We start from the raw sequence: 26,050 nt of genomic DNA, 5'->3' as shown, positions 1-26,050 counted from the left end.
CTGGGCCGCTCCCCTCCGTAGATGCTCTGCCCACCTTGCTTCAGCTCTGGCTTTGCCCAGGCCATTTTTGGTCTTCCCCTGCTTCTGGGTCCAGCCCTGCACATGCACTTAAGGCTTTAGGACTGAATTATTCAGGAAAGGAAGTAGAGGGGCAGGAGAGACAAAGAGCCATCATCACTTTTTAAAATCTCTATGATTTTTTTTTTTTTTTAGATTTTACAATAAAAATAACTATATTGCTCTAAATGAGGATGCACTGATCTATTAAAGGTAGAAGAGGAACTTTAGCTTCTTAATTTTGAGGAAAGGGTTTGTGGGTTGTTTTTTGTTTTTTTTTTTTCTAAATTTGCCTCAGGAATTTTGGCTGTAAGATTACTGTATGTCCCATAGTAGTTGTGACACATAAAGAGGAATTTGGCTGTGAAATGGATTTTCATAAACTTTAGCCTGAAAAAACCACGCATGTTTAACCTAATGTGTGAAAATCTAATCAGTCAAGTTGTTCATTAACCGTCCACCTGTGATCTTTTCTACTCTTTTGTGGCTCCTGTAACTGCCACTAGCAATCTGTTTCTTTGTCCTTCAGCTGTGACCTTTAGGACCTCTGTATGTAAAATTGAAGATAGAAACCATTCTGCAGTGGCATTACCTATTCTTTTGCGCTTTTTCTTTTCCTTTATTTTATTACTATTATTTTTTATTATTTAAAAAAAAAAATTTTTTTTTAACGTTTATTTATTTTTGAGACAGAGACAGAACATGAACGGGGGAGGGGCAGAGAGAGAGAGGGAGACACAGAATCGGAAGCAGGCTCCAGGCTCCGAGCCATCAGCCCAGAGCCTGAGGCGGGGCTCGAACTCACGGACCGCGAGATCGTGACCTGAGCTGAAGTCGGACGCGCAACCGACTGAGCCACCCAGGCGCCTCTATTATTTTTTTTTAAAGAGAGAGAGGGAGAGGGGCAGAAGAAAGAGAGATTGAGAGAGGAAGAATGCAGATGAATCTTAATCAGGCTCTGTGCTCAGCTCACCTGGGAGCCTGATGATGGGCTTGACCCCACAACCACGAGATCATGACCTTAGCCAAAATCAAGAGTCAGATGCTCAACTGACTGAGCCACCCAGGCGCCATTGAGCTTTTTCTTTATTAAGAGGACCTATCAGTCATTCTCATGCAGAACTTTCATTCAAATTACAATTTTTTTCTATATATTTCTAAGCTCTTTTATGGCAGGCTTTTACCAGCTATGTGAAAAGGCATTAAGTACCTGTGAAGAAAGAGAAGTGGATTAGAGAGATGTGTATCTTGAAAATACAGCAGTTTCTCCATAATTACAAAAGAGATGCATGCTGGTTGTAGAAAATTGGGAGCAGTACCGAAAACGTGAAGGAGAAAATCTATCCCCTGTGGTCCTGTTCAGAAAGAGCCACTGCTGACATTTCAGTCTGTTATTCTTTTAGTGCTTGTTCTGGGTGTTCGATTTGGCAACTTCTTCTCCGGTTCTAGGATTTGTGTGTTCTGATCCCTTAGTGTCATTACCGACCCCAGAGCTTATTTCTGGCCATTTTCCCCTTGTCGGTCTGGTTTCTAGATGCGATGCTGGACTCCGGCGATTTCACTGGGCTTTATGATTTGTATTTCGTGTTGTGAACTGTCCCTGTGCCTTCTTACGCCCGAGGTGGTTGACATGGTACTATTGTTAAAATTGTTATGGAATCTTCGAGGTCAGGTGTACTATAAATGCCGTTTCTTTCTTCTCCCTGTTTCGTTTCTTCAATTACTTATTTTGAAATAATTTCAGTTTACAGAGAAGTTGCCAGAAGAGAACAGAGACTTGTCATATCCCTTCACCCACATTTCCCTGTCGTTAACAGGTCCCCACATTTGCCGTGTCACCCGTGTGCTCTCTCTGTGAGTCTCTTCCCGTTTTCTCTAGGCTCTTTGCACACTTTCTACAAGGAAGCCATAGACTCTGTCACCCCTGGGTCACTCCAGTGCGGGTGCCCCCAAGCAAGGACACTCTTCCACAACCACGGGGGGCCCCTCCGAAAGAGGGAAAGAGCACGGGTGCCGCTCTTTTGAACGCTCCGAACTTGCCATGCCCACCTCCCAGCAGACTGCCTTTCTTCCTTCCTGATCCAGCACCTCCCCTGGGTCTGTAGTCGCGTCTGGAACAGGCTGACCCCATCCCTCTGGGCCACTTGATGTTTTCGTCACCACCAGACTCGGGCCATATGTTCTTGGCGGGGACACCTTGGAAGTGACGCTCTGGCCATCTCAGCGCATCTCGTCAGGTGCGGGCCTGTCACGTCGACCTGGTCACGTGGCCGTCTGCCGGGTTCCTCCGCTTTCATGGCATCGTGTTGCCTTTTGTGATTGATTAGTAGCTTGGCGGGAGGTATTCCAAGTGGTGCCAGTGTCCCGATCACCAGCCTGCCCACCACCTGTAGCGACCATTGACGGCCCTCGAATCTGCCACCTCCGTCATGGTTGCCACGTGGTAACCATGTGGGTTCTCGATTTCCATCATTCCTTCTGTACTTACTAGCGATTCCACGGAAGGTAGCGCTTCTCCCCTCTCGCATCCATGGACTCATGGCTTCCCATCGTATTTAATGACTTGTAATCTGTCACACTCAGTGTTTATTTGGATGCCCAAATTGTCCCTGATTCAGCTACAGAAGGTCCCTTCACACATGTTCCTGTGTCGTTTGGCCTGTGGGTAGCGTTCACTGAGCATTCCCTTACTTTCTGGCAGCACAACACATTCCAGCTTCATCTTGGGCTTTCGGTGCCTGGCCTGGACCCAGCCATTTCTCTAAGGACCCCTGGTTCCTTTTAGTGGTCGGTGTTTACAAAGGTCTGGGTGTTCGAGTGCTCACCGCGTACGGGAGTGTCGTTGTTTCTGGGCCCTTCCAGCAGTAGCATGTGTGTGTGCACACACATGCACACGCACGCACACCCGCACATGTCCACACGCACAGCTGTAACCACCTCTGTGGCCCCCTGTGCTTATATTTTATAAAGCTATGTGTTCCAACTATAACTTAAAATTCTGATCAGTTCTTTCTAGACTTAACCTTTTTCCAGCTCTTTTCTGACAAGTGAGAAATCTGGCTTCCCTTATCCTCAACATGTTTCATGAATAGCTCAGTTTACTTATTTATTCAGTGTAACCGGTCTCCTAACCACATCAGCCATCTCCTGCAACCCCCTGGCCACCCTTTGTCCTTGCCTTGGGACCCACCTGCCTGGCCTTCTCTGAGGCTCCCCAACCTGTTCCCCTGCCTCCTGTGGCCCAGGGCTCGATTCTTAGACTGCTTCTCTCCTCTCTCTGCCCCTAGGGATCCTGTATAATTTCACAGCTTTAAATACTGCCTCCCAAATGTATATCTAGAACTTGGACCTCTCTTCTCAAAAACAGACTTTTCTGTATAACTGGCTACTCTGTGTCTCTTTTAAAAACCTGAAAGACATTTCCACCGGGTGCCTAAAACTGGACCTCCCGATCTTTCCTCCCCGACCTGCCCTGCCAGGCCTGCCCATCTCGGTAAGGGGCTACTCAGTCCTTCCGACTGCTCAGGCCCAGAGCCTTGGGGGTCGTCCTGACTCTTCTCTTTTTCCTCACACCTCATGATTAATCCTGTAGCGGAGTGATTGGCCATGTCTTTTCAATAGGAAGAGACTCTGGCCTTTCTCGTCACCTCCACCCTGCTCCGCACCTCAGGTACATCCATTCTGCAGGAGCCTCTGTCCTGAGCTCCTGCCCCGGCCACTGCCCTGCTGTGCTCCCTCCTCCCAGCATCCAGAACAATCCCTGTAAGATCACGTCACTCCTCTACTTAAAACCTTCCAGTGGCTTCCTGTCTCACTTGGCAAAACATCCAGAGCCTTGCAGTGTCACCTCTTGTGGCCTCGTCACGTGTCTGACCTGTCCACGCCCCTTCCGTGTATGGCCTTCTTGCCTTCCCTGCTCCTGCTTCTCTGTGAGCTCTTTTGGGCCTCGGGAGGTCGTTCCCTCAGTGGCCACACGGCTCCCTCCCTTCCTTCACGCCTTTAAGCTCCAATGCTCTTCTCAGGGAGGCCTTCCCTGGTCATCCTATTTAAAATCACCACCCCAGCCTCCCCTCCCTTTCTCCTCTTCCAGCTCTGTTTTCTTTATAGCAGTTAACGACCATTTGGTATGCTGTGTTTTTCTTTGTGTCCCTCGCTGCCAACTTGACTACGAGCTCCCCAGCCCTCCCAGGTCAGGGATTTTTGTCCCTTTTGTTCAGTTCTATATTCCTAGCACCTAGAACAGTGCCTGGGAAATAGGACAAAAACCTATTCAGTTTTATGTCTAGAATATTTGTAAATATAGTCAATTCTCAGTATTTTTTTTTTTAATTTTTTTTTTCAACGTTTATTTATTTTTGGGACAGAGAGAGACAGAGCATGAACGGGGGAGGGGCAGAGAGAGAGGGAGACACAGAATCAGAAACAGGCTCCAGGCTCTGAGCCGTCAGCCCAGAGCCCGACGCGGGGCTCGAACTCCCGGACCGCGAGATCGCGACCTGGCTGAAGTCGGACGCTTAACCGACTGCGCCACCCAGGCGCCCCCAATTCTCAGTATTTATGGTAGCTCTGTAGGGTCTCCACGAACACATGAATGAATAACACTGAACCACCGTCCTAGCAGAAATGCAGCCTTAGGTTTCTGTGAGCCTCTGGTCACATTTTGTCCACCAGCCAATAATAACCTTGTTTTATGTGTGTTTCTATTTAGTGTGTATTATTGATTCATTGAACGCTGAACTCTGCTAGCAGCACTATGAGTTACGCCTGAAGGAACCTTATCTAACCCACGCATTTTCTCTGTCTTCACTGCCTTCTTGGGCTCAGGAGCGCTAGCTAGCACGTCAGCGTTCTGCCTGAGGACCGTTTTAGATAGTGAAACCTGCAACAAAGAGCACAAATCTGAAAGACATGATCCTGATCAAACCATGAGAAGGACCCTTGTGTACAGGATGAGAGGGAACAAGAAGGCAGAGAGCCGCCCTGTTTGACCTCAGCTGGAGTACGCACATCGAGTGGCTCCAACTTCGGGCTGCTCTGCGGTGTCTATAAATGGCCAAAGCCACGGCCGGTACTGCTCTCAGGGTCATGAATACAGCGTGGCCAGTTTGGGTGAAGTGTAGTGACGGAGTCTGCGGAGGCCAGGATGGCTGCATCTGCTACAGGAATGAACCAATGCACTTTTTAACAGAGTTTTTGCTGCCAGGGTTTTCAGAGATCTGGACACAGGAGTAACAATGATCCCGGTTTATTCTTTTAGGGAGAAGTCATAAAGTGGTATGTGTTTTTAATATCCTTTTGGGGAGAGCAGATTGGCCACAAGGTTAAGAAGATATGTGATTGGTAAGAACACGAAACATTTCATTTGATGTGTTTCTTTGTATTCCGTAGTCTCTAGTTTTCCTTAAAAAACCCCTCCGTGTTTGAAGGGAACTACGGTGAGTGCAAAGTCTGTTGCGTTCTGTTATGTATCTTTGCTGTAATACCGTGTTTGTCTTTTTTTAAGTTTATTTATTTATTTTGAGAGAGAGAGCACGTGCTCATGAGCAGGAGGAGGGGTAGAGAGAGAGGAGAGAATCCCAAGCAGCCTCCATGCTGTCCACACAGAGCCCCATGTGGGGCTTGATCTCACAAACTGTGAGATCCATGACCTGAGCCGAAATCCGGAGTCAAGACGCTCAACCGACGGAGCCACCCAAGTGCCCCTGTGATACTATGTTTTTAAACCTTCAATTCGTCACCTCTTGTCAGTGTTACACTTAAAATAATTGAGAAGTAGAGATCATGTTTAATAACATTCTTAGATTTTATTTTCTCTTTGGGAATCAGGGCTTAAGGATAATCCGAGAAGGAGTCACGTTTTAGTATTTTGTGCCTTCCTGTGGCTTTGAGCTCCGCAGAGGCCCGTGTGTCATCACTGAGCATACGGTTCCTCTTTTGCTCGGTGTTTGACAGGTTTCTCTGCACTGTGGGGGAGGAGGCCCGGTGAGTGGTGAGGACTGAGTGGCTTCACCGCCCACACCCAGGGCGGGCTGGGTAAGTCACCACGTCCAGGCTCCCTCCCTGTAAGAGGGAGCGGCACTTTCCTCCCTCCCTGGGCTTCGGGACTGAGGCCACACAGGCAAGACACTCCCGTGCAGCGTCAGCCGCCACCACACGCTAAGGAGTGTCACAACGGAAATCTCTCTGTGACTTGTTCTCATCAACAGTGGAAAAATAGGAAAAGCCAAACAAAAAAGTCAAAAGAATGCCCTTTGTTTTTAGATGGCTTATTTCCCGTGGGGGTGAGGCTGGGGCTTGGTATTTCCTTTATAAAGTGTTTCCCAGAGTCAGATACTCTGTCACCGGTGATACGGAAAGTAATTTTAAGTGTTACATGGACAAACCTGTTGTTAATTTCATAGATGTTTATTCAGTGTACATTAGAAAAACTGTCACCAGCACACAAGCCCATGATTTCACACAGAGTGTTGCTTAGGATAAGGCTAGAGTGAGTATTTAATTTTAATAGTCAGAACTTACAATGTTAAGTGTGGCAGGAAGGTGTCAAGGCAGAAGGGAGAGTGCAGTAGGGAGGCACACCTCGTGTGTTTCGGGTGCCACGCAGCCCCCCAAGAAGACGGGCCCTGGGAGGCGAGGGAGGGGCTCACTGCACCCACCATGTGTCCAAAGCAGTTGCTAGAACACCGGAGCTTTTTTTTTTTTTTTCCTCCCCCTCCCTTTATTTTCTCTTTCTTTTAAAAGTAATGACCGTTGTGTGTTCAAACCTGTTTGATGAATTCCCAGCCCAAGGATTGGGGTGGATTTCAGAAAGTTGGAATGGGGAGCAAGCTCCGGGAACGATCGGGGCAGGGAGGGAACACGGAACCAAGAGAGAGCGTGCTAAATGTGTTGAAGCCCGTAGACATTTGTCGAGTGTCTCCGTGTACAAGGCCTCAGCGCGGGCAGGTGCCTGTGTCTGACCTTTTTCTCCCAGAAGGCTGCTTTTGTTCCTTTCTGGGGGGAGGTGTGCCCACGTGGTGCACTGAATTCGGTTCTGGTGTTTGCTGTCGCCTCTCCTGGTCCTGACGGGCGTGAGACTGTTGCATTCTGTCTTGTAGTTACCACTGCCATGTTTACCCCTACCCGAATACAGCTGAGGAGCGGAAGGAGATTCAGGAGGGGCTCAATACCCGGATTCAGGATCTCTACACTGTGAGTAAACCGTTGCCTCCTTACCTGAGGTGTGTAAAACATTTACAAGTCCATTTACCTTGTTTTTCAATGTGGAAACTTTTGGTTGTGGACAAATCAAGATGTTCTTGGGAGATTGGAAAGTGACTCACCTCGCTCCTCTTCGTGGAAGTTTTATTTTAGCCACCTGTGAGAAATCTAGGTGGTGATGGTGGGACTTTAGAGAAGATCCTCTGGTCATCGCAGGAGACAGGCGACCCGTTTAAAGTGGTGGCTGTCATTTTTTTGCCTTCACTACTTCAGTGACCGTTCCTCCTTGTATCAGCGAGGGCTCTGGGCGGCAAGAAGTGGACTCCCACCCACCTAAGCAAAAGGGGGTTTCAGGCCCGAATGTGACACGGTGGAGTTGGTGGCTCTCGGGGCTGACCGGGCACTGAGCTGAGACTGGGAATGAATGGGAAGGATGGGAGCTCCGTGGGCCCAGCCAGGCGCCGTGCTGGCACCCAGATGGTAACACCCAGCCACCTCCTGTGCCCTGGGGGCTGTGTCCTGGAGGGGCAGCTCCCGAGAGAGCATCCGATCGGCTGGGCTGCTTTCCACCCGCTGCCTGGTGGTCCTGGCGGCCGGGAAGACACGGAATGAGCCCAGGAGGGGCCGGTGCCGGGGACAAAAGCTGGGAAAGCCTGTGTTTGTTCCCACGCAGGTGCTCCACAAAACCGAGGATTATTTAAGGCAAGTGCTGTGTAAAGCCGCCGAATCCGTCTACAGCCACGTCATCCAGGTGAAGAAGATGAAAGCCATTTACCACATGCTGAACATGTGCAGCTTCGACGTGACCAACAAGTGCCTCATCGCCGAAGTCTGGTGTCCTGAGGCCGATCTGCACGAGCTGCGCCGGGCGCTCGAGGAGGGGTCGGTAAGGTGGCCGGGACCAGACGGAGGGACCGGGGCTGCTCTGGGGATGCCTGAGAACCCGGGAGACGCCAAGGAGCGTGGGAGTGTCTGGGAGCGGGGAGAGGGCTGTGCTGACTCCTGTCCTGGACCGATGCCCCGGAGAGCGTGTCATCCGAGGGCGTGTGCATGCGCACACGGCTTTCATTGGCTCTTCTGGTTGTGTGGTTAGAGAAGTAAAACATACATATAACAGAAGAGACGCAGTGAAGTGGCTTCCTCCTACCCTGTCACCTCAGAGACAAGGGCTGTTTTCTGCTGGGTCTTTGGGTTTCTTAACTGAAGGGTAAGCACGAACGAATGGATATCTTCTTGCTTTCACGGAAGGTTGCTGGTTATTCATTCTGTTCTTTTCATTTAATAGAACTTCCCTACTTTTTATACTATTTAATACTTTGCTCTACGGATGTGCCATGGCCTGGGGACCTGGCTGCCTACTCATTTAGGCGGTGTGGTGCCTGATGTGACCAGTACCACCGTGGCAACCGCCACTTGGCCGTGGCGGTTCACACACACAGATCTGTCAGAGGAGAGGCCCAGATATGGAATTGCTGGGTCAGTTTTGATGGAAGGTATCAGCTACTGCGTTTCTCTTATTTGAATGAGGTTAAAAGTTTTTTATCAGGGGCTCCTGGGTGGCTCGGTCGGTTAAGCGTCCGACTTCGGCTCAGGTCAGGACCTCATAGTCTGTGAGTTCAAGCCCTGCATTGGGCTCTGTGCTGACAGCTCAGAGCTTGGAGCCTGCTTCGGATTCTGTGTCTCCCTCTCTGCCTCTCCTCTGCTTGTGCTCTGTCTCTCTCTTAAAAACAAATGAACATTAAAAAAAATTGCCACAACCCAAAACCTCTGGGACACAGCAAAGGCGGTCATAAGAGGAAAGTATATAGCAATCCAGGCCTTCCTAAAGAAGGAAGAAAGATCTCAGATACACAACCTAACCTTACACCTTAAGGAGCTGGAAGAAGAACAGCAAATAAAACCCCAAACCAGCAGAAGACAGGAAATAATAAAGGTTAGAGCAGAAATTAATGCTATTGAAACCAAAAAAAACAGTAGAACAGATCAATGAAACCAGAAGCTTGTTCTTTGAAAGAATTAACAAAATTGATAGACCACTAGCCAGTTTGATCAAAAAGAAAAAGGAAAGGACCCAAATAAATAAAATCAAGAATGAAAGAGGAGAGATCACAACCAACACAACAGAAACAAAAACAATAATAAGAGAATATTATGAGCAATTATATGCCAATAAAATGGGTAATCTGGAAGAAACGGACAAATTCCTAGAAACATATACATTACCAAAACTGAAACAGGAAGAAATAGAAACTTTGAACAGACCCATAACCAGTAAAGAAATCAAATTAGTAATCAAAAATCTGCCAAAAAATGAGTCCAGGGCCAGATGGCTTTCCAGGGGAATTCTACCAAACATTTAAGGAAGCGTTAACACCTATTCTCTTGAAACTGTTCCCAAAAATAGAAGTGGAAGGAAAACTTCCAAACTCTTTCTATGAAGCCAGCATTACCTTGATTCCAAAGCCAGGCAGAGACCCCACTAAAAAGGAGAACTAGAGACCAATTTTCCTGATGAACATGGGTGCAGAAATCCTCAACAAGATAATAGCCAACCGGATCCAACAATACATTAAAAAATCATTTGCCACGACCAAGCGGGATTTATACCTGGGATTCAGGGCTGGTTAAATTTCCATAAAGCAATTAATGTGATTCAACACATCAATAAAAGAAAGGACAAGAACCATAATGATCCTCTCAATAGATGCAGAGAAAGCATTTGACAAAATATAGTATCATTTCTTGATAAAAAACCCTCAAGAAAGTAGGGATAGAAGGAGCATACCTCGAGATCATAAAAGCCATATATGAACGACCCAATGCTAATATCCTCCTCAATGGGGAAAAACTGAGAGCTTTCCCCTAAGGTCAGGAATGAGCCAGGGATGTCCACTCTCACCACTGTTATTCAACATAGTGTTGGAAGTCTTAGCCTCTGCAATCAGACAACACAAAGAAATAAAAGGCATCCAGGTTGTCCAGGAGGAGGTCAAACTTTCACTCTTTGCAGATGACATGATACTCTATATGGAAAACCCAAAAGATTCCACAAAAAACTGCTAGAGTTGATTCATGAATTCAGCAAAGTTGCAGGATATAAAATCAACGCACAGAAATTGTTGCATTCCTAAACACCAACAATGAAACGACAGAAAGAGAAATCAAGGAATCAATCCCATTTACAGTTGCACAAAAAGCCATAAAATACTTAGGAATAAATCTAACCGAAGAGGTGAAAAATCTGTACACTGAAAACTACAGAAAGCTTATGAAAGAAATTGAAGAAGACACACACAAAAAAGGAAAAATATTCCATGCTCCCGGATAGGAAGAACAAATATTGCTAAAATGTCGATACTACCCGAAGCAATCTACATATTCAGCGCAATCCCTATCAAAGTAACACCAGCATTCTTCACAGAGCTAGAACAAATAATTCTAAAATTTGTATGGAATCAGAAAAGACCCCGCATAGCCAAAATGATCTTGAAAAAGAACCAAAGCAGGAGGCATCACAATCCCAGACTTCAAGCTATGCTACAAAGCTGTAATCATCAAGACAGCATGGTACTGGCACAAGAACAGACACTCAGATCAATGGAACAGAATAGAGAACTCAGAAATGGACCCACAAATGTATGGCTAACTAATCTTTGACAAAGCAAATCTTTGACTAATCTTTGACAAAGCAACTAATCTTTGACAAAGAATACCCAATGGAATGAAGACAGTCTCTTCAGCAAGTGGTGCTGGGAAAACTGGACAGCGACATGCACAAGAATGAACCTGGACCACTTTCTTACACCAGACACAAAAATAAACTCAAAATGGATGAAAGACCTAAATGTAAGACAGGAAGCCATCAAAATCCTCGAGGAGAAAGCAGGCAAAAACCTCTTTGATCTTGGCCGCAGCACTTCTTACTCAACACGTCTCTGGAGGCAAGGGAAACAAAAGCAAAAATGAACTACTGGGGCCTCATCAAAATAAAAAGCTTCTGCACAGCGAAGGAGACAATCAGCAAAACTAAAAGGCAACCGACAGGATGGGAGAAGATACTTGCAAATGACATATCAGATAAAGGGTTAGTATCCAAAATCTATAAAGAACTTATCAAACTCCATACCCAAAAAACAAATAATCCAGTAAAGAACTGGGCAAAAGACAGGAATAGACACTTCTCCAAAGAAGACATCCAGATGGCCAACCAACACATGAAAAAATGCTCAACGTCACTCATCATCTGGGAAATACAAATCAAAACCACAATGAGATACCACCTCACACCTGCCAGAATGGCTCACATTAACAACTCAGGCAACAACAGATGTTGGCGCAGATGCGGAGAAAGAGGATCTCTTTTGCATTGTTGGTGGGAATGCAAGCTGGTGCAGCCACTCTGGAAAACAGTATGGAGGTTCCTCAAAAAAATAAAAATAGAACTACCCTAGGACCCAGCAATTGCACTACTAGGCATTTATCCAAGGGATACAGGTGTGCTGTTTTGAAGAGGCACACACACCCCAATGTTTATAGCAGCGCTATCAACAATAGCCAAAGTAGGGAAAGAGCCCCAATGTCCATTGATGGATGAATGGATAAAGAAGATGTGATATATATCTATATCTATATCTATATCTATATCTATATCTATATCTATATCTATATCTATATCTATATCTATACACACACACACACACACACACACACACACACACACACAATGGAGTATTACTCAGCAATCAAAAAGAATGAAATCTTGCCATTTGCAACTGCGTGGATGGAACTGGAGGGTATTATGCTAAGTGAAATGAGTCAGAGAAAGATAAAAATCATATGACTTCATTCATATGAGGACTTTTAAGAGACAAAACAGATGGACATAAGGGAAGAGAAACGAAAATAATATAAAAACAGGGAGGGGGACAAAACAGAAGAGACTCATAAATATGGAGAACAAACTGAGGGTTACTGGAGGGGTTGTGGGAGGGGGGATGGGCTAAATGGGGAAGGGGCACTAAGGAATCTACTCCTGAAATCGTTGCACTATATGCTAACTAATTTGGATGTACATTAAAAAAAAAAAAATTAAAATCTTTAAGAGCCATTTGAATTTTCCTTTTTTAATGAGCTCTGTGTTTTTATGCTTTGCCCATTTTCTTTTTATTTTTTTATTATTATTTTTTTAACGTTTATTTATTTTTGAGACAGAGACAGAGCATAAACGGGGGAGGGTCAGAGAGAGAGGGAGACACAGAATCTGAAACAGGCCCCAGGCTCTGAGCTGTCAGCGCAGAGCCTGATGTGGGGCTCGAACTCACAGACCACGAGATCATGACCTCAGCCAAAGTCAGACGCCCAACGGACTAAGCCACCCAACCGCCCCCCCCTTTTTTTTAATTATTATTATTTTTTGCTTTGCCCATTTTCTACTGGTTTGTTGGGTTTTTTTCTTACTAATTTCTGTTGGCTCTTTGTGACATGAGAAAAAATATTGTCCTCAATTTGCCACTCGTCTTTTGATGTTTCTGTTTGTTGGCTTGCTTTGGTCATGCAGTAGTTTTTTGTTAAATATAGTTGAACTTATCAATTCGCTTGTATGGCTTCTGAACTTTGAAGAGTAGGCTCCAGCGCCTGACTGCCGGGCCATGGTGTCAGTCTGCCATGTTCCTGTGAGGTTTTTTTTTCCTGCATCAAAACCCAGTTCTTCATTAGAAATAGTAGGTTTACATGTTTCAAGTGACAGCTAAGGAAGCAAGTTTTCATATGAGGTTTTTTTGGTTAGTCACGTTTCGTCACATAATTCTTTGACGGCACAAATGGACTTTTACTTTTTTTTTGGAAGAGGGCTGGCTTGCGTCGACATGACCAGCCAATTACCACATTTCCTCGTTGCTGAAAACCAGCCAGTCACCCTGCATCACATGTACCTGTGGGTTGGCTGATGTCTAGACCATGCCTTTTGCTGCCACTGGGAGGGAGTTTGCTGGGGACATCAGCAGTTCTGGTGCTTCCATTATCTCTGGGTGCTGTAGCCGCTCTGGCTGTCTGAAGTGTGTTCTCCGAGTCCTGAGCAGGGGCTCGTGGGAACAGTGCTCCCTGAGTTCTCCTGTGTTCGTAGTAGTGTATGCCTCCTGCCTTTATAATCGGAAGTTTGTTGTTTGGAAATAAAATCCTGGGCTCGTGTTTTAAAATTTTTGTTGTTGTTTTCCATGGGTGTCTTAAACATGTGATTCCATTTTGTTCTGGCATGGCGTTGCTAACAAAAAAGCCTGATATTAACAGAATTTTCCTTATAAGTCTTGGTACTTTCTTTTTTCTGCCCACACGCTTAAGGATTTTTTTCAATGATTTTACTAGACTGTGTGTTGATTCTGTTATTCCGGGTTGGTATTTTCAGATATACAGTGTGTTCTCTTAATATGTAGTTTTAAAAAAAGTTTCAGAAAAATTCTCAACTATAGTTTTTAGTATCTGTTCCGTTCTCTTGCTCTGGTTTTCTCCTTCGGGACCTGCTGTTATGTTTAAGTTAAACCTTCTTATCTTCAGTGTTTGTCACTTTTCCTTGAATCCTTTTTGTCTTTCTTTACTTTTTGATTTTTAAGAATTTCCATTCTTTTGTCTATTTCTCTTGCAGCGTTGTTACTAGGAAGGTGTCTTCACCTTGGAGTTTTTTCTAGTTTTGTCTCGTTTCTGCATATTTTTTCTTTTTCTTCTAATACTTTCCTGAGTTCTGTCACCTCATTTCAGACTCTTATTCTGCTTTGTGGGGTTTTTTTTTCATATCAGGTATTATTTTTGTAATGTTTTTGCTCACTTTGATATAGTAAGTTAAATTGTCATCTCTTCTGTGAGTATGTCTTTCTGGCATGCTTTCATTGTTCAGAGGGATGTTCTGCTCAGTTTTGTTTTTTTTTTTTTAACTACAACTTTATATAAAAGTCTGACCTGCATTCTTCTTTTGATCACTTTTGAATGAAATTAGTTTTCTGAAACGTGTTTAAATATTCAAGGAAATTCTGTATTAGACATAACGTATGTTCACACATAAGAATATACGTTTGAGATACTAAAGGGAACTCTGTTACATATAATGTAAGTACATCGTCTATTTGTGTATTAGTTCTGCAGAACCTGTTTAAGATACTCAAGGGGGGCGCCTGGGCGGCTCAGTCGGTTAAGCGTCTGAATCTTCATCTCAGCTCAGGTCACGATCTCCCGGTTCCCGGGATCAAGCCCTCATTGAGATTGACGATTATTCTCGTCTATTTTTTGGTTTTATTAGATACTGTAGTTGTCTCCAAATTCCTCTTGAATGTTTTTATGAGGCATAATATTAAATTTCAGTTTTATGTTCGTGATTCTGAGACCACGTCATCCACCTGTCCCTGTCATCCCTAGCCCCTCCGTCCGCTTTCCCGTCCTTGCAGCCTGGCCACCATACTCTTCTGCAGGACTGCAGCCCCCCGGTGCCACCCCCCCGACACCTGCTGTCACCCCCTCTGCCCGTGAGCCTCCGAGGGTGGTCGGCACTTGTCCGCGTGGCCACGCAGAGCCTCGCCGTAGCAGGGAGCCCGTGGTCGCGAACGGGATTTTGGGTACTAATTTTTCCTTTCTTTCTTTTTATGTGAAAGAGAGAGAGCGGTGCTACAATCCCCTCATTTATGAACACCATCCCAACAAAAGAAACCCCCCCGACTCTAATCCGCACCAACAAATTCACCGAGGGCTTTCAGAACATTGTGGACGCCTATGGAGTCGGGAGCTACAGAGAAGTGAACCCAGGTGGGCGGTGTGACCTCGTCCATCCTCCTGCCTCGTGCACCACTGCCGCTGCCTCTCCCCACGACGCTGTGACAGGCGTTGGGGAAACAGGCTCGCTGCTGCTGTTGTGTCGTTGTCCTGAGTGTAAAATGCTCCCTTGAACCTGTCTGTTCTCTTTTGAGAATTCTGGAGAAGGTCGGGTGTTGGAATTAACTGGAATTTTCTGCCTCCGGTGAGTCAAGCGTCTTGCTCTCCCCGCAGCTCTCTTCACCATCATCACTTTCCCCTTTCTGTTCGCCGTGATGTTCGGAGACTTCGGACATGGCTTCGTGATGTTCTTGTTTGCCCTCTTGCTGGTGTTAAATGAAAACCACCCCAGACTAAATCAGTCACAAGAGGTGAGACTACAAACACCGCAGCTCCTTATGTCTGGTTGGGTAGTTAGCAGGGATGATCTTAAATGTCAGTTTTTGGCAGTAAGCGTCACTGTAGGACGGAGCCGTAAGGGGTGCGGGCCTGTGGTCTCTCTGTGACGGCGACGCCCCCCACGCCAGCCCTCTGAGAAGTCCCAGGCCCACGTGGGTCCCGCTCCTGCGATTTCGCACGGTCCCCCTCTGCTCACCTGCCCTGCTTTTCACAGATCATGCGCATGTTTTTCAATGGCCGATACATCCTCCTGCTGATGGGGCTGTTCTCCGTGTACACGGGCCTCATCTACAACGACTGCTTTTCAAAGTCGGTCAACCTGTTCGGCTCTGGGTGGAGCGTGTCAGCCATGTACAGCTCCAGCCACACCCCTGCGGAGCAGAAGAAGATGGGGCTTTGGAAGTAAGTGTGTGTTACCCAGCGGTGTTTTAGGTCGGAAAGCGCTTCTCGGAGGTTCCTCCGGCCTCCGCTAGGTCAGCCTGCTCACTCTGCTTTCTGTTACAGTGACAGCGTCGTCAGGCACAACAGGGTTTTGCAGTTGGACCCGAGCATTCCTGGAGTGTTCCAAGGCCCTTACCCTCTTGGTATCGATCCCGTGAGTGCACCTGTTCCTCGCCATTATCTCCGCTCCCTCTGTGGTGCACCTGCTTTTAATTGTCCGAGTGCTTCCTCGGAAGGTTCCCCGGGTTGCAGGCGGTGGGGAAGGTACCCTGGGGGGTTTCTGCCTGGGTGGTCGTGGCCCATGTGCATCCCCAGTCAGGTTGGTTTAGAGATGAAGCTGAGCTGTCCGTGTGGGAGCCCGGGTCAGTGCCCAGTGGGAGGAGTCCGTCCAGAGAGGTGGGGCCGCACGCCGTCGGGGTTCCTGACCTCGAGGGAGAAATGGCATTTCAGGAGCCTTTAAGTGGAGGCAGCTTCCTAAATTTCTTTTTTCTTTGTGGAAATTTTTGTTTTTTTACCCTGTGATCTAGAAAGAAATAATAGGAATTTTAGAGCTGAAAGGGAGCTCAAGGTTCTCAGGGTGCTTATTGAGGTAGTTGTTTGAAATGGGAAGTGTTTGGAGAAGGAAAAGAAAGACGCAGCTGCAGGGGACCGGGACTGCCACCCCCACCCCATGCCCCACAGGGCTCAGCAGGCAGGCCTCACCGGGCTCCCGCCAGGCTCCCTCCAGGGCCCCCCCCAGGCCCATGCCAGGCCGCCACCAGGCTCCTCCCAGGCTCCCACCCGGTGCCCAGGCCCCCAGCAGGCTACCTCCAGGCTGAAGGACCATTTTTCTGGACTGTTGGCCGTCTTCTGGGAGAATCTCACCCTAGAAAGGGGAGCTTAGAAACCAACTCAAAATCGGTCTGGGGGCGTGAGCTATAATCATGTGCAGAATTGAAAAAACTGAAGAGAAAGGTCCGGCACCTTCATCGGAGCTTTCCAAGCCAGTGCCCTCCTAACCGGTCTGTTCATTCTCGCCTCTAAATGTAATTTGTGTAATTCAGCCTTGTTGCCTTGCATCTTCATATAACTGGAAACTTGAAAAAACTTTCATAACAATTTCTTTAAGGTACAGCATTTTGGAGCCAGATTCCTAATAATGTGTGGCCTTGCTTTAAGGAGAGAAACATTTCTGAATATAGGCTCCAAGGAAGAAAGTTTAGGAGGGCGTTTTGTGGGGGGAGGAAGAGACTAGGGCACGGTACTGCCTCGTTTCGCTTTGATTTAATTTTAAAAATTGGCACCACGCTCATATGGTTAAAAAATAGATCCATGTGCGTAGGCAAGGTCCAGCTCTTGCGAAGGTCTCCTCTGTCCAGTCCTTATTTCCTCAGTTTCCCGACCCGGGAACGGCTGGAGGTAGTTTTAGCGTCCCCTGCCAAGTTTCTTTATGAACTTTTAAATCTACCTTCTTATTCTCCCCTGTTTTTGCCTAAAAGTTGTTCTGTACCCAGTTGCTTTAGGCGTAGTGATGAAAGATAGATTTACATGTCGCTGGCGAGGTGTCGCGTTGTTGCCGGCTTTCCTCCTCTCCTGCCCCTGCTTCCCCCGAGGAGGGCGCCGTCCGTGGGCTTTTTCCCGTGGGTCCAGGCAGTCAAGCTGAAGTCAGCCTAAATACCTCTTTCTAGAACTTCTTCTCACTTAAAAAGAACTAATAGGCCCTGTGTCCCTTTTCCTAATCCCCCGAGTGAGGGACTGTAGGAATTAATTTTTCAGAGAGAGAAGAGAGAAGAGAGGTAATCAGCGGCGGGGGCCTGGAGGGGCTGGTCAGGGAGCCCCGGGGGGTTGAGCCTGGGTGCCCTGGGTCTTATCAGCACGGTTTGGCCACTTGCTGCACTGACGCTTCCTCCCTCCCTTCCTGTTAAACTTTATTATAGAACGCACACGCACAAGGATGTATAAAACCTGTCTGTGAAGTCCTAACACACATAGTTGTACGGCCCCCCACCCCCACCCCCCAGGGTAAGTGACCCCGGGACCTGGAATGCACCCCTGGCCGCACCGGCCCTCCCCAGAGGGAACTTGCCGCCCCGCTGACTCCGTGTGACTCTTCCCCTGCCCTTCCTCTCGGTCTCGCCTCACAAGCCACTTCCCTAAACACAGTGTGGTTTCGTTTGGCATCCTTTGCGTTTCATATTAAAGACGGGATTGTTGGTAACAGTCTGGTCCTGGTTTCAGGAAATCAGTGGTTCTCAGATCACAGGCGTCAAGGAGGAAGTCTGAACGTTGCTTTCCTTTTAAATCTGTAGCTGCCTTCCTATGTCCGGTGTCACCTGTGTGTCCTGAAGCAGTTGAAGGAAGTTAAAGATGTCTTGTTTTGTTTTGTCTTCAGATTTGGAACTTGGCCACAAATCGCCTCACTTTCCTAAACTCTTTCAAAATGAAAATGTCTGTGATTTTAGGAATTATTCACATGACTTTTGGAGTCATTCTGGGAATATTTAACCACTTGTAAGTACAGATTTTTTAAAAGTTTTTTTAATGTTTATTTTTGACAGAGAGAGAGAGGGAGAGAGAGAGGGAGAGAGAGACAGAGTACGAGCGAGGAAGGGGCAGATAGGGAGACAGAATCTGAAGCAGGCTCCAGGCTTTGAGCTGTTCGCACAGAGCCCGACGCAGTGCTTGAACCCATGAACCGCAAGACCATGACCTGAGCTGAGGTCGGATGCCCAACCGACTGAGCCACCCAGGTGCCCCAGATTTTTTTTTTTTAAAGCAGTATTTAGGGGCGCCTGGGTGGCGCAGTCGGTGAAGCGTCCGACTTCAGCCAGGTCACGATCTCGCGGTCCGTGAGTTCGAGCCCCGCGTCGGGCTCTGGGCTGATGGCTCAGAGCCTGGAGCCTGTTTCCGATTCTGTGTCTCCCTCTCTCTCTGCCCCTCCCCCGTTCATGCTCTGCCTCTCTCTGTCCCAAAAATAAATAAACATTGAAAAAAAAAAATTAAAGCAGTATTTATAAGCCAAGTTTGGTATTCTTAAACTTTGCCTCTTGAGGGTGGACTGTATGGGCCTGCCCTTAAAGGCAGCCAGTGTACTGGAATGCTGTGCATTTGATTGTGTTGTGATCATACGGGGTTTTGACCGTTTCGGTGATTCATTTATTTAGCAGCTATTTATTGATCGTAGAGGATATGCCAGGCGCTGTTTTAGGCTTCAGGGACTGAGTAGTGCTGAAGACAGAAGACAGGTTTTGCCCACATGGAGTTTTCCATTCAAGGGAGGGAGGCATGCGGCCTGTACATTCAGATTTGTTTCCAGCAGTAATTTTTGTCATACTCTTACTTCCTTATAAGTTGGAAAGCTTTTTGTTTGTTTGCTAGAGCTAGCGTGTCAAGAGGAAGACGGTGCATCTTTTTCCTAACTGGACTTGTTAGTGAAACACTAGCCTTTCCACTGTGCTCACATCTGTTTTCTTCGTGGATGTATCTGAATCAGTAGTAGGAGTTATAAGACAAAGGATGTTCTGGTGGGAGAGGCCTCGTCACAAAGAATTTAAGAGCAATTTTGTCTTCATTTTTTTTTTTTTTTAGTCTTTTTTTTTTAATGTTTATTTACTTTTGTGAGAGAGAGAGAGAGAGAGAGAGAGAGACAGAGTGTGAGCAGGGGAGGGGCAGAGAGAGAGGGAGACACAGAATCCGAAGCAGGCTCCAGGCTCCGAGCTGTCAGTACAGAGCCCGATGCGGGGCTAGAACTTGTGAATTGTGAGATTGTGACCTGAGCCGAAGTCAGACACTTAACTGACTGAGCCACCCAGGTGCCCCCTTCATTCTTTATCTCAGTCCAAACTTGCTCATGGTTTGATCGATTCCATTTTGTTTTTTTTCTAGGCATTTCCGGAAGAAGTTCAATATTTATTTGGTTTCTGTCCCGGAACTTCTCTTTATGCTGTGCATCTTTGGATACCTTATATTTATGATCGTCTATAAGTGGCTGGTTTATTCGGCAGAAACCTCCAGAGTCGCTCCCAGCATTCTGATTGAATTTATTAACATGTTTTTATTCCCGGCTAGTGAAACGAATGGTCTTTACTCAGGGCAGGTAGGTAATGTTCTTTTCCACCCCCGTGAGCTTACAGGAAGTCCTGATGGTAGCCTTTTTGTTTTAAACAGTAGATGATTGAAGGGGCTCTCCGCAGGCCTCCCAGGAATGTAGGGGCTTTCCTGTTTCTTTGTATGTTGTCGCAAGAGCTCGTCACCCTGCTCTGAACACTGTGCTGGGGGCTCTGGGAAACACTCAGTAGCTGTCAAAACTGTGGGAAGAAAATGTATGGACTGGAGGGTTTCTGAGGACTGGCAAATCCCACCCACCCTGCCCCCTCCATTTTTCTAGTTGCTTTAAAATCAATCTCTGACTAAGCCAGGGCATCCCAGAACCAGCATCTGGACCCCACAGCACACTGACCCTCTCGCAAACTGGCTTTTCTAGAGTGGTATGTTTGGGTAACGCCCACCACATCCACGGTGGCGGGGTGAGGGCTCGGGGGTGACCGCCCTGCTTGCAATCCTAGCTCTGTCACTTCTTTGACGGGGAACTTTGAACACATACCTTGACTCCTCTGTGCCTCAGTTTCCTCACCTGTAAAATGGGAATAAAAATAGGACCCAATTTGTAGTCCAGAGTTAATCTGATCAAATACTTAGAAGTACCTGGCACCTGCCAGTGCTCAATAAACGTGAGCTTGCGTTGTGATTACGGTGAGGGTCTCTGTGCTGTGTCGAGTGCCACAGTGTCACTCCTGAAGGACGCTGCTGTGGACCTTGCGTGTCGTGTTCCCAGTGTCTGTGAGATACCGGAGAAATCTTCTCAGTACTGTCCTCACCTGTGTTCTCCTAAGCTGTAGGTGTTTTGTTCTTGTTTTTTTAATTTTGGTGACCCTGCAAATGGAGCGTTTAGTTTTGTTTTCCGCCTTCCACGCACAGCTCGGTTCACTGTAAGCCCGATTGGAAGCTCAGCTCGTGGAACCGTGGGCTTCGCTGTGAGCTGTGCACACGTGTCCTTCTTGAACTGTTTGAGCTTCAACTCTTACTTATGGTTCTCCTGTTTGTGATTTTTCTATTAGATTTCATGGTTATCTTGTTGAACCTTTTTGTAGGATGACGTAGATTGTGGGCGAAGGGCACAACGGGAGTTCGGCGGCGCTCGGGTGCCGTGGCCGGGAAGATCACTGAAGGGCACTACCTTATTTAACGTCTCCGGTGTGCCTGAAAAGTGCTCTCCGTGATTATTCTTCTTAACTCACACTGGCCCTCGAGGTCGGTGGTGTCATCCCGGTGGCTCAGGGCAGGCCTGGTCACACAGCTGCCGGCGGAGCCCAGATTTTAGCCCGGTCTGCTTGACCACACAGCTCACGACTTCTGACAGGACTCTGCCCGTGGCCGCCACGTTTCTCCGCATTTCGGGGCACGTTCGTGTCGGTGGTGCGGTACGAGATGCTAATGCATACCTGCCACTAGCTCGTACCACGTGGTGCACGCGGCTCTGGGAATCTGTGCGTCACATGGGGGCGGCCGTGGAGGAAGGCTAGGCGGGGGACCGTGTGATGCCCGATCGTTTGTTTTCATTGCCGCCTCCAGGCCCTTTAAACCCACACAGACTGCAGTGGCTATATAGGCGCGAATATGCTTTGCTCTCGATTTCTTTTTAGGTGACGGTAAATATCTGTACTTTAAAAAATGTGTTTACTTATTAATTTGAGAGAGAGAGAGAGAGAGAGAGAGAGAGAGAGAGAGAGAGCACGAACAGGGGAGGGGCAGACAGGAAAATAGAGAATCACCAACGCAGAGCCTGATGCAGGGCTTGAACTCCCAAATTATGAGAGCATGACCTGAGCGGAGATCAAGAGTTAGTGGCTCAACCCACCGAGCCACCCAGGCGCCCTTAAATATGCCGACTTTTGAAGAAAAGGCTTTTAGTTTTGTTCTGAATGCTCTTTTAGTATTTTTCTTGTGTAGAAGTGAATCCACTTACTATTATTTAGGTTCCTCAAGTAATCTTTACAATGATAATAATAATAGTAAAAACAAGAATATAAAAAAATGTCTAGCCTGTGTTTGTATTCGTCCTCTTTCAGTGTTTTTGGGAAATGACGAGTTGGGATTTGCCTCTGGTTTAGAATGTTCTTATGCATCCCTCACTGATCTGAACAAAGTGTTATTTTACCGCTCTGTCAGTGGTGTTACTCATCAGTTCTAGAATTCAGCTATGAGTTTGGGAAAAGACCTGCTGGCGAATACGATTCGGCTTTTGCGTTTACCTTCTGTTCCTTGTTATTGTAAATAAGGAGACATTCTCCTGGATTTTCACTCATAAAACGCACCGGTGACCCGGCCAGCACGTCCTTGCATTTTAATGGGCTTCCTCCCCTTCTGCGCGACAGGGGCACGTCCAGAGGCTGCTGCTGGCCGTCACGGCGCTGTCCGTTCCCGTTCTCTTCTTGGGAAAACCACTCTTCTTGCTGTGGCTCCACAACGGGCGCAGCTGCTTTGGCGTGAGCCGGGTAAGTGCGAGTCCGGACGCGTGTTCGGAGGTGCCTGGTTGTAGGTATAGGAAGAGACGTAAAGAAAACACCTTTCAGAGGGTCTCAGGCTCTTGATGTAAAGCCGGCGCTCCCTGTATCCGGAAGCTCGGTGTCGCCTGTTCCGCAGGAGCTCGCTGCGGAGCCCGCTGTGCGGGCCTGTGGGCGCGGGCCGTGCGGGCGCGGGCCGTGCGGGGATGAACCAGGCCGGCGGGGGGTGTGAACCAGGTCCTCCAGCACTGTTGTCATTGGCAAAGCGCTTTTTGTTCCTCCTCCTTGCTTCTTGACTTTTTTCTTTAAGGTGTTGTTTAATTTAAATAACCTCCCTCAATTATAGGAAACGTGGAACGCACAGGAAGGAGCGCCCTATCCTATCATGCGCTTATAACCAGGGTTACCGTTTTGTTAAATTTCTTCCTAGACTGTTTTCCTGGGTGTCCACTTTCTCATTTGATTTCTTTAAAAATAATTGTGATAGACTGTACTGTCACCTCCGTCCACGTCCAGAACTTTCTCATCCTCCCAAATGGAGACTCTGTCCCCATGAAACACTGACTCCCCATCTCTCCTCCCCCAGCCTCTCAAAACCACCATCTACTTTTGTTGTTAGGAGTTTCACTCCTCTAGGCACCTCGTATTCGTGGACCCATGCAGTATTTGTCCTTTTGTGACTGGCTTATTTCACTGAGCTTAATGTCCTCAAGGTTCATCTGGATTGTAACAGAATCTCTTCCTTTTTAAGGCTCGGTAATATTCCGTTGCATGGATAGATCAGATTTTGCTTATCCGTTCATCCATCGACGGGTACTTGGGTTGTTTCTACCTTTCAGTTATCGTGAATAATGCTGCTTTCAGCATGGTGTCTAAAAATCTTTTCGAGTCCTTTCAGATTTTTGGATATGTGCCCAGAAATGGAGTTGTTCGATCACATCCTATGATTATTTTGAGGAACCACCGCACTGTTCTCCACAGTGGCTGCACCATTTTACATTCCTACCAACAGTACACAAAGGGTTCCAGTTCCTCTAATCAATACTTATTATTGTCATTTTTTAGATAGTAGCCATCCTAACAGGTATGACATGCTTGCGTTCTCATAAACAACTTTCTAATCTCGAAGAGCCGCATCATTAGGAGAAATAAAGGGGCTCCGACTTTGGATTTGTCAGGTCCTTGTGATTTTAAAGGCAATGACTCTGTATTCTTTTGGTTGTTGTTAGAGTGGTTACACACTCGTAAGGAAAGACAGCGAGGAAGAAGTTTCTCTACTGGGAAGCCAAGACATAGAAGAGGGAAATAACCAAATAGAAGATGGATATAGAGAAATGATGTGTGAAGAGGTAATCTTCTCTGTTACTGTCCATAACATTAGACAAGAAGCCAAGCTCTCGGGGTGCCTGGCTGGGTCAGTCGGTGGAGTGTGTGGCTCTTAATCTTTAGGTCATGAGTTCAGGCCTCACGTTGGGCATAGAGTTTACTTAAAACACAAAAAACAAAACAAAAAAAACCCTCAAAACCCAAACACCTGTTACAAAAGCTTCCCTAAATACTGTTTTGATTATTGCCCATAAGGGTTTTGGCTTATCATTTTGTTGTTTCAGTTTTACAGTGGGATTTCTACTGTTAACATTACATGCTGTCATATTAAGTGACTTAAGGTGCCATGAGCATTGCTTTCCAGAGATTCTTGTCTCAGTCAGAACTTTGTAGTTGTAAGAGGGAGACCTGATTACATTGGCTTCACAGGGAATCTTCTGGCTCATGTCAGGACAGGAGCAGAGTTGGCCTCAGGGTGATTGGTTTCCGGGCATCCAATTCCAAGAAGTCTGGGTTGGTTTTCCTTTGCAAGTTTGCTTCATATTCTGAAGCCAGTTGGCCCCACGATTTTGGAACCGTGGCCACAGCCAGCCCTGAGCTTATTTTCTCCAGTCTTTCAGTCGGAGAGAAAAGTGCTCTCGGCTGATTGTCAGATTAGGAAGCATCCCAAGGAAGAACTGTGATTGCCTGGCTGCAGTCCCTCGTCATCCCTGTTCCAACAACCGCTCCTGTCATCTGCACGGATGGCCATAACCACGGACGGGGTCTTCAGCAAGAGAAGTTTACTGCTAGAAGCCCCAGTTCAAGACGTTGGCAGGGCTGGTTTCTCCCCTGGCCTCCTTCTTGGCTTGTGGGGGCTGCCTTGTTCAACGTGTCACCACGGGGCCTTGCCCTCCGTGGGCATGCGTCTCTTCTTCTAAGGACACCCACACTCGTGACCTCTTTTAACCTTAATTACCCCTTAAAAGGCCCTGTCTCCAAGCACAGTCACGTTGGGGTTAGGCCTTCAATATGTGAATTTGGAGGGGGTCACGGTTCAGCCCGTAACGGCTGTGGCTGGGGGTGTGGGGTGAATGGCGGAAGAAGCAGTTCCCCCCAAAGAAGGGCGGCACAGCCCTGGGCAGACAGACTAGAGCCGATTCCGCTACTCTGGTCGGCTTTATTTTCTTGGAAACTTTATTTGGCCATCCAGTAAGGGCCAAACAAAATTTCTGACGGTCAACATTTTGTAATTGTTACGTAATGTAGTGTTTTAATTTGGGATGATTGATAATTTATAGGGTCATAAGAGAACCAAAAAGCAGAACGGGGAGGAGCGTTAGAGTCCTCTTTCCCAGTGTTTTACAGCCTTTTCACTGCCAGGGGCCCTTTTCACGGTCTATCCTTGTTGGGCCTGCATTTATGCAGCAGACACGCACCTGTCTTCTGAAGACTTCAGAGTCTTCCAGGCTCGGGGTCGGTCAGCGTCTCCGGTTTCAGTAGGTGTTCCGTGGTCGCTGAGACCGGCCCCAGAGTCGCACTGGGCTGCCCGAGGGCTGTGACACGGGTGCCGCACGGGAAACTGAGGCCGGGGGAGCCGGGGTGACGCGCTGTCTGTGACGGGGCAGTGAGTCAAGCTCAGGCCTTTGACTCGCTGCTCCTCACCCTCCCGCGCCGTCTCCCCAGCCTCCCAGAGGCCGGTCCTTCCACTGAGCGAGGGACGGAAAGCGGCCAGGCGTGGCGGTGGGTGGGCGCGTGCGGGCAGTTCGGCGACTCTGACGCGTGTTGTGTGATCTCCCTCAGTTTAATTTTGGAGAGATACTGATGACCCAAGTGATTCATTCCATCGAGTACTGTCTGGGGTGCATCTCCAACACCGCTTCATACCTGAGGCTCTGGGCTCTCAGCCTGGCCCATGCACGTAAGTTTTTCCCGAGACCTGCGGTCCCACACTCTGTGCCGAGACGCCCCACCGTGCCGCGGTGAACCCGGGGGGGGCTCTGTGCGACATTTCACAATTCCGAGGGAAGGCTAGTGCCGTCCTTCGGGTACCGCGTGAGCCAGTATTGTGCGGGGACAGCCTCGCCCGTTTGTGTCAGCCCTCTCTCTCACGGGGAGGCAGGCCTCTGAGTTTTCCGGCATGCCGTATCTTCCTCCGTGTTTGACGTGATCGGGAGCCGGCTGACTTTTACATGAGAAGCAGGTTACGTGTAGATTATGTAGGTGTGTGGGTTATTTGTGGATACTAATTCAGAATTGTCAGAAGGAGACCCAGTCCCCCTGGCTAAGTGCAGCGACGCCGTGGACGTAAACAG

General features: G+C 47.5%; 1 protein-coding gene across 4 annotated transcripts in view; it reads left to right on the top strand.

The window, feature by feature from the left end:
- The window catches only part of ATP6V0A2 (ATPase H+ transporting V0 subunit a2), a 44,722-nt gene that overhangs the window by 14,336 nt on the left and 4,336 nt on the right, over positions 1–26,050 (top strand). For 3 of the 4 annotated variants that reach the window (XM_045041191.1, XM_011287700.4, XM_003994607.6), the window contains exons 7-18: positions 5,315–5,397; positions 7,155–7,248; positions 7,931–8,143; positions 14,892–15,042; positions 15,283–15,419; positions 15,662–15,849; positions 15,952–16,042; positions 18,260–18,378; positions 19,753–19,963; positions 22,302–22,421; positions 23,660–23,779; positions 25,539–25,656. In XM_045041191.1, coding sequence (XP_044897126.1) covers positions 5,315–5,397; positions 7,155–7,248; positions 7,931–8,143; positions 14,892–15,042; positions 15,283–15,419; positions 15,662–15,849; positions 15,952–16,042; positions 18,260–18,378; positions 19,753–19,963; positions 22,302–22,421; positions 23,660–23,779; positions 25,539–25,656 — 1,645 coding nt within the window. The remainder of the gene's footprint in view (positions 1–5,314; positions 5,398–7,154; positions 7,249–7,930; positions 8,144–14,891; positions 15,043–15,282; positions 15,420–15,661; positions 15,850–15,951; positions 16,043–18,259; positions 18,379–19,752; positions 19,964–22,301; positions 22,422–23,659; positions 23,780–25,538; positions 25,657–26,050) is intronic. The other variant, XM_019814450.3, reaches the window with a different exon arrangement.

This window comes from Felis catus, chromosome D3 (assembly GCF_018350175.1).
Source record: "Felis catus isolate Fca126 chromosome D3, F.catus_Fca126_mat1.0, whole genome shotgun sequence".
NCBI classification, from domain to species: Eukaryota; Metazoa; Chordata; class Mammalia; order Carnivora; family Felidae; genus Felis; species Felis catus.
Note: the sequence above shows the minus strand (reverse complement) of the source record. Positions and strands in the feature narration are given on the sequence as shown.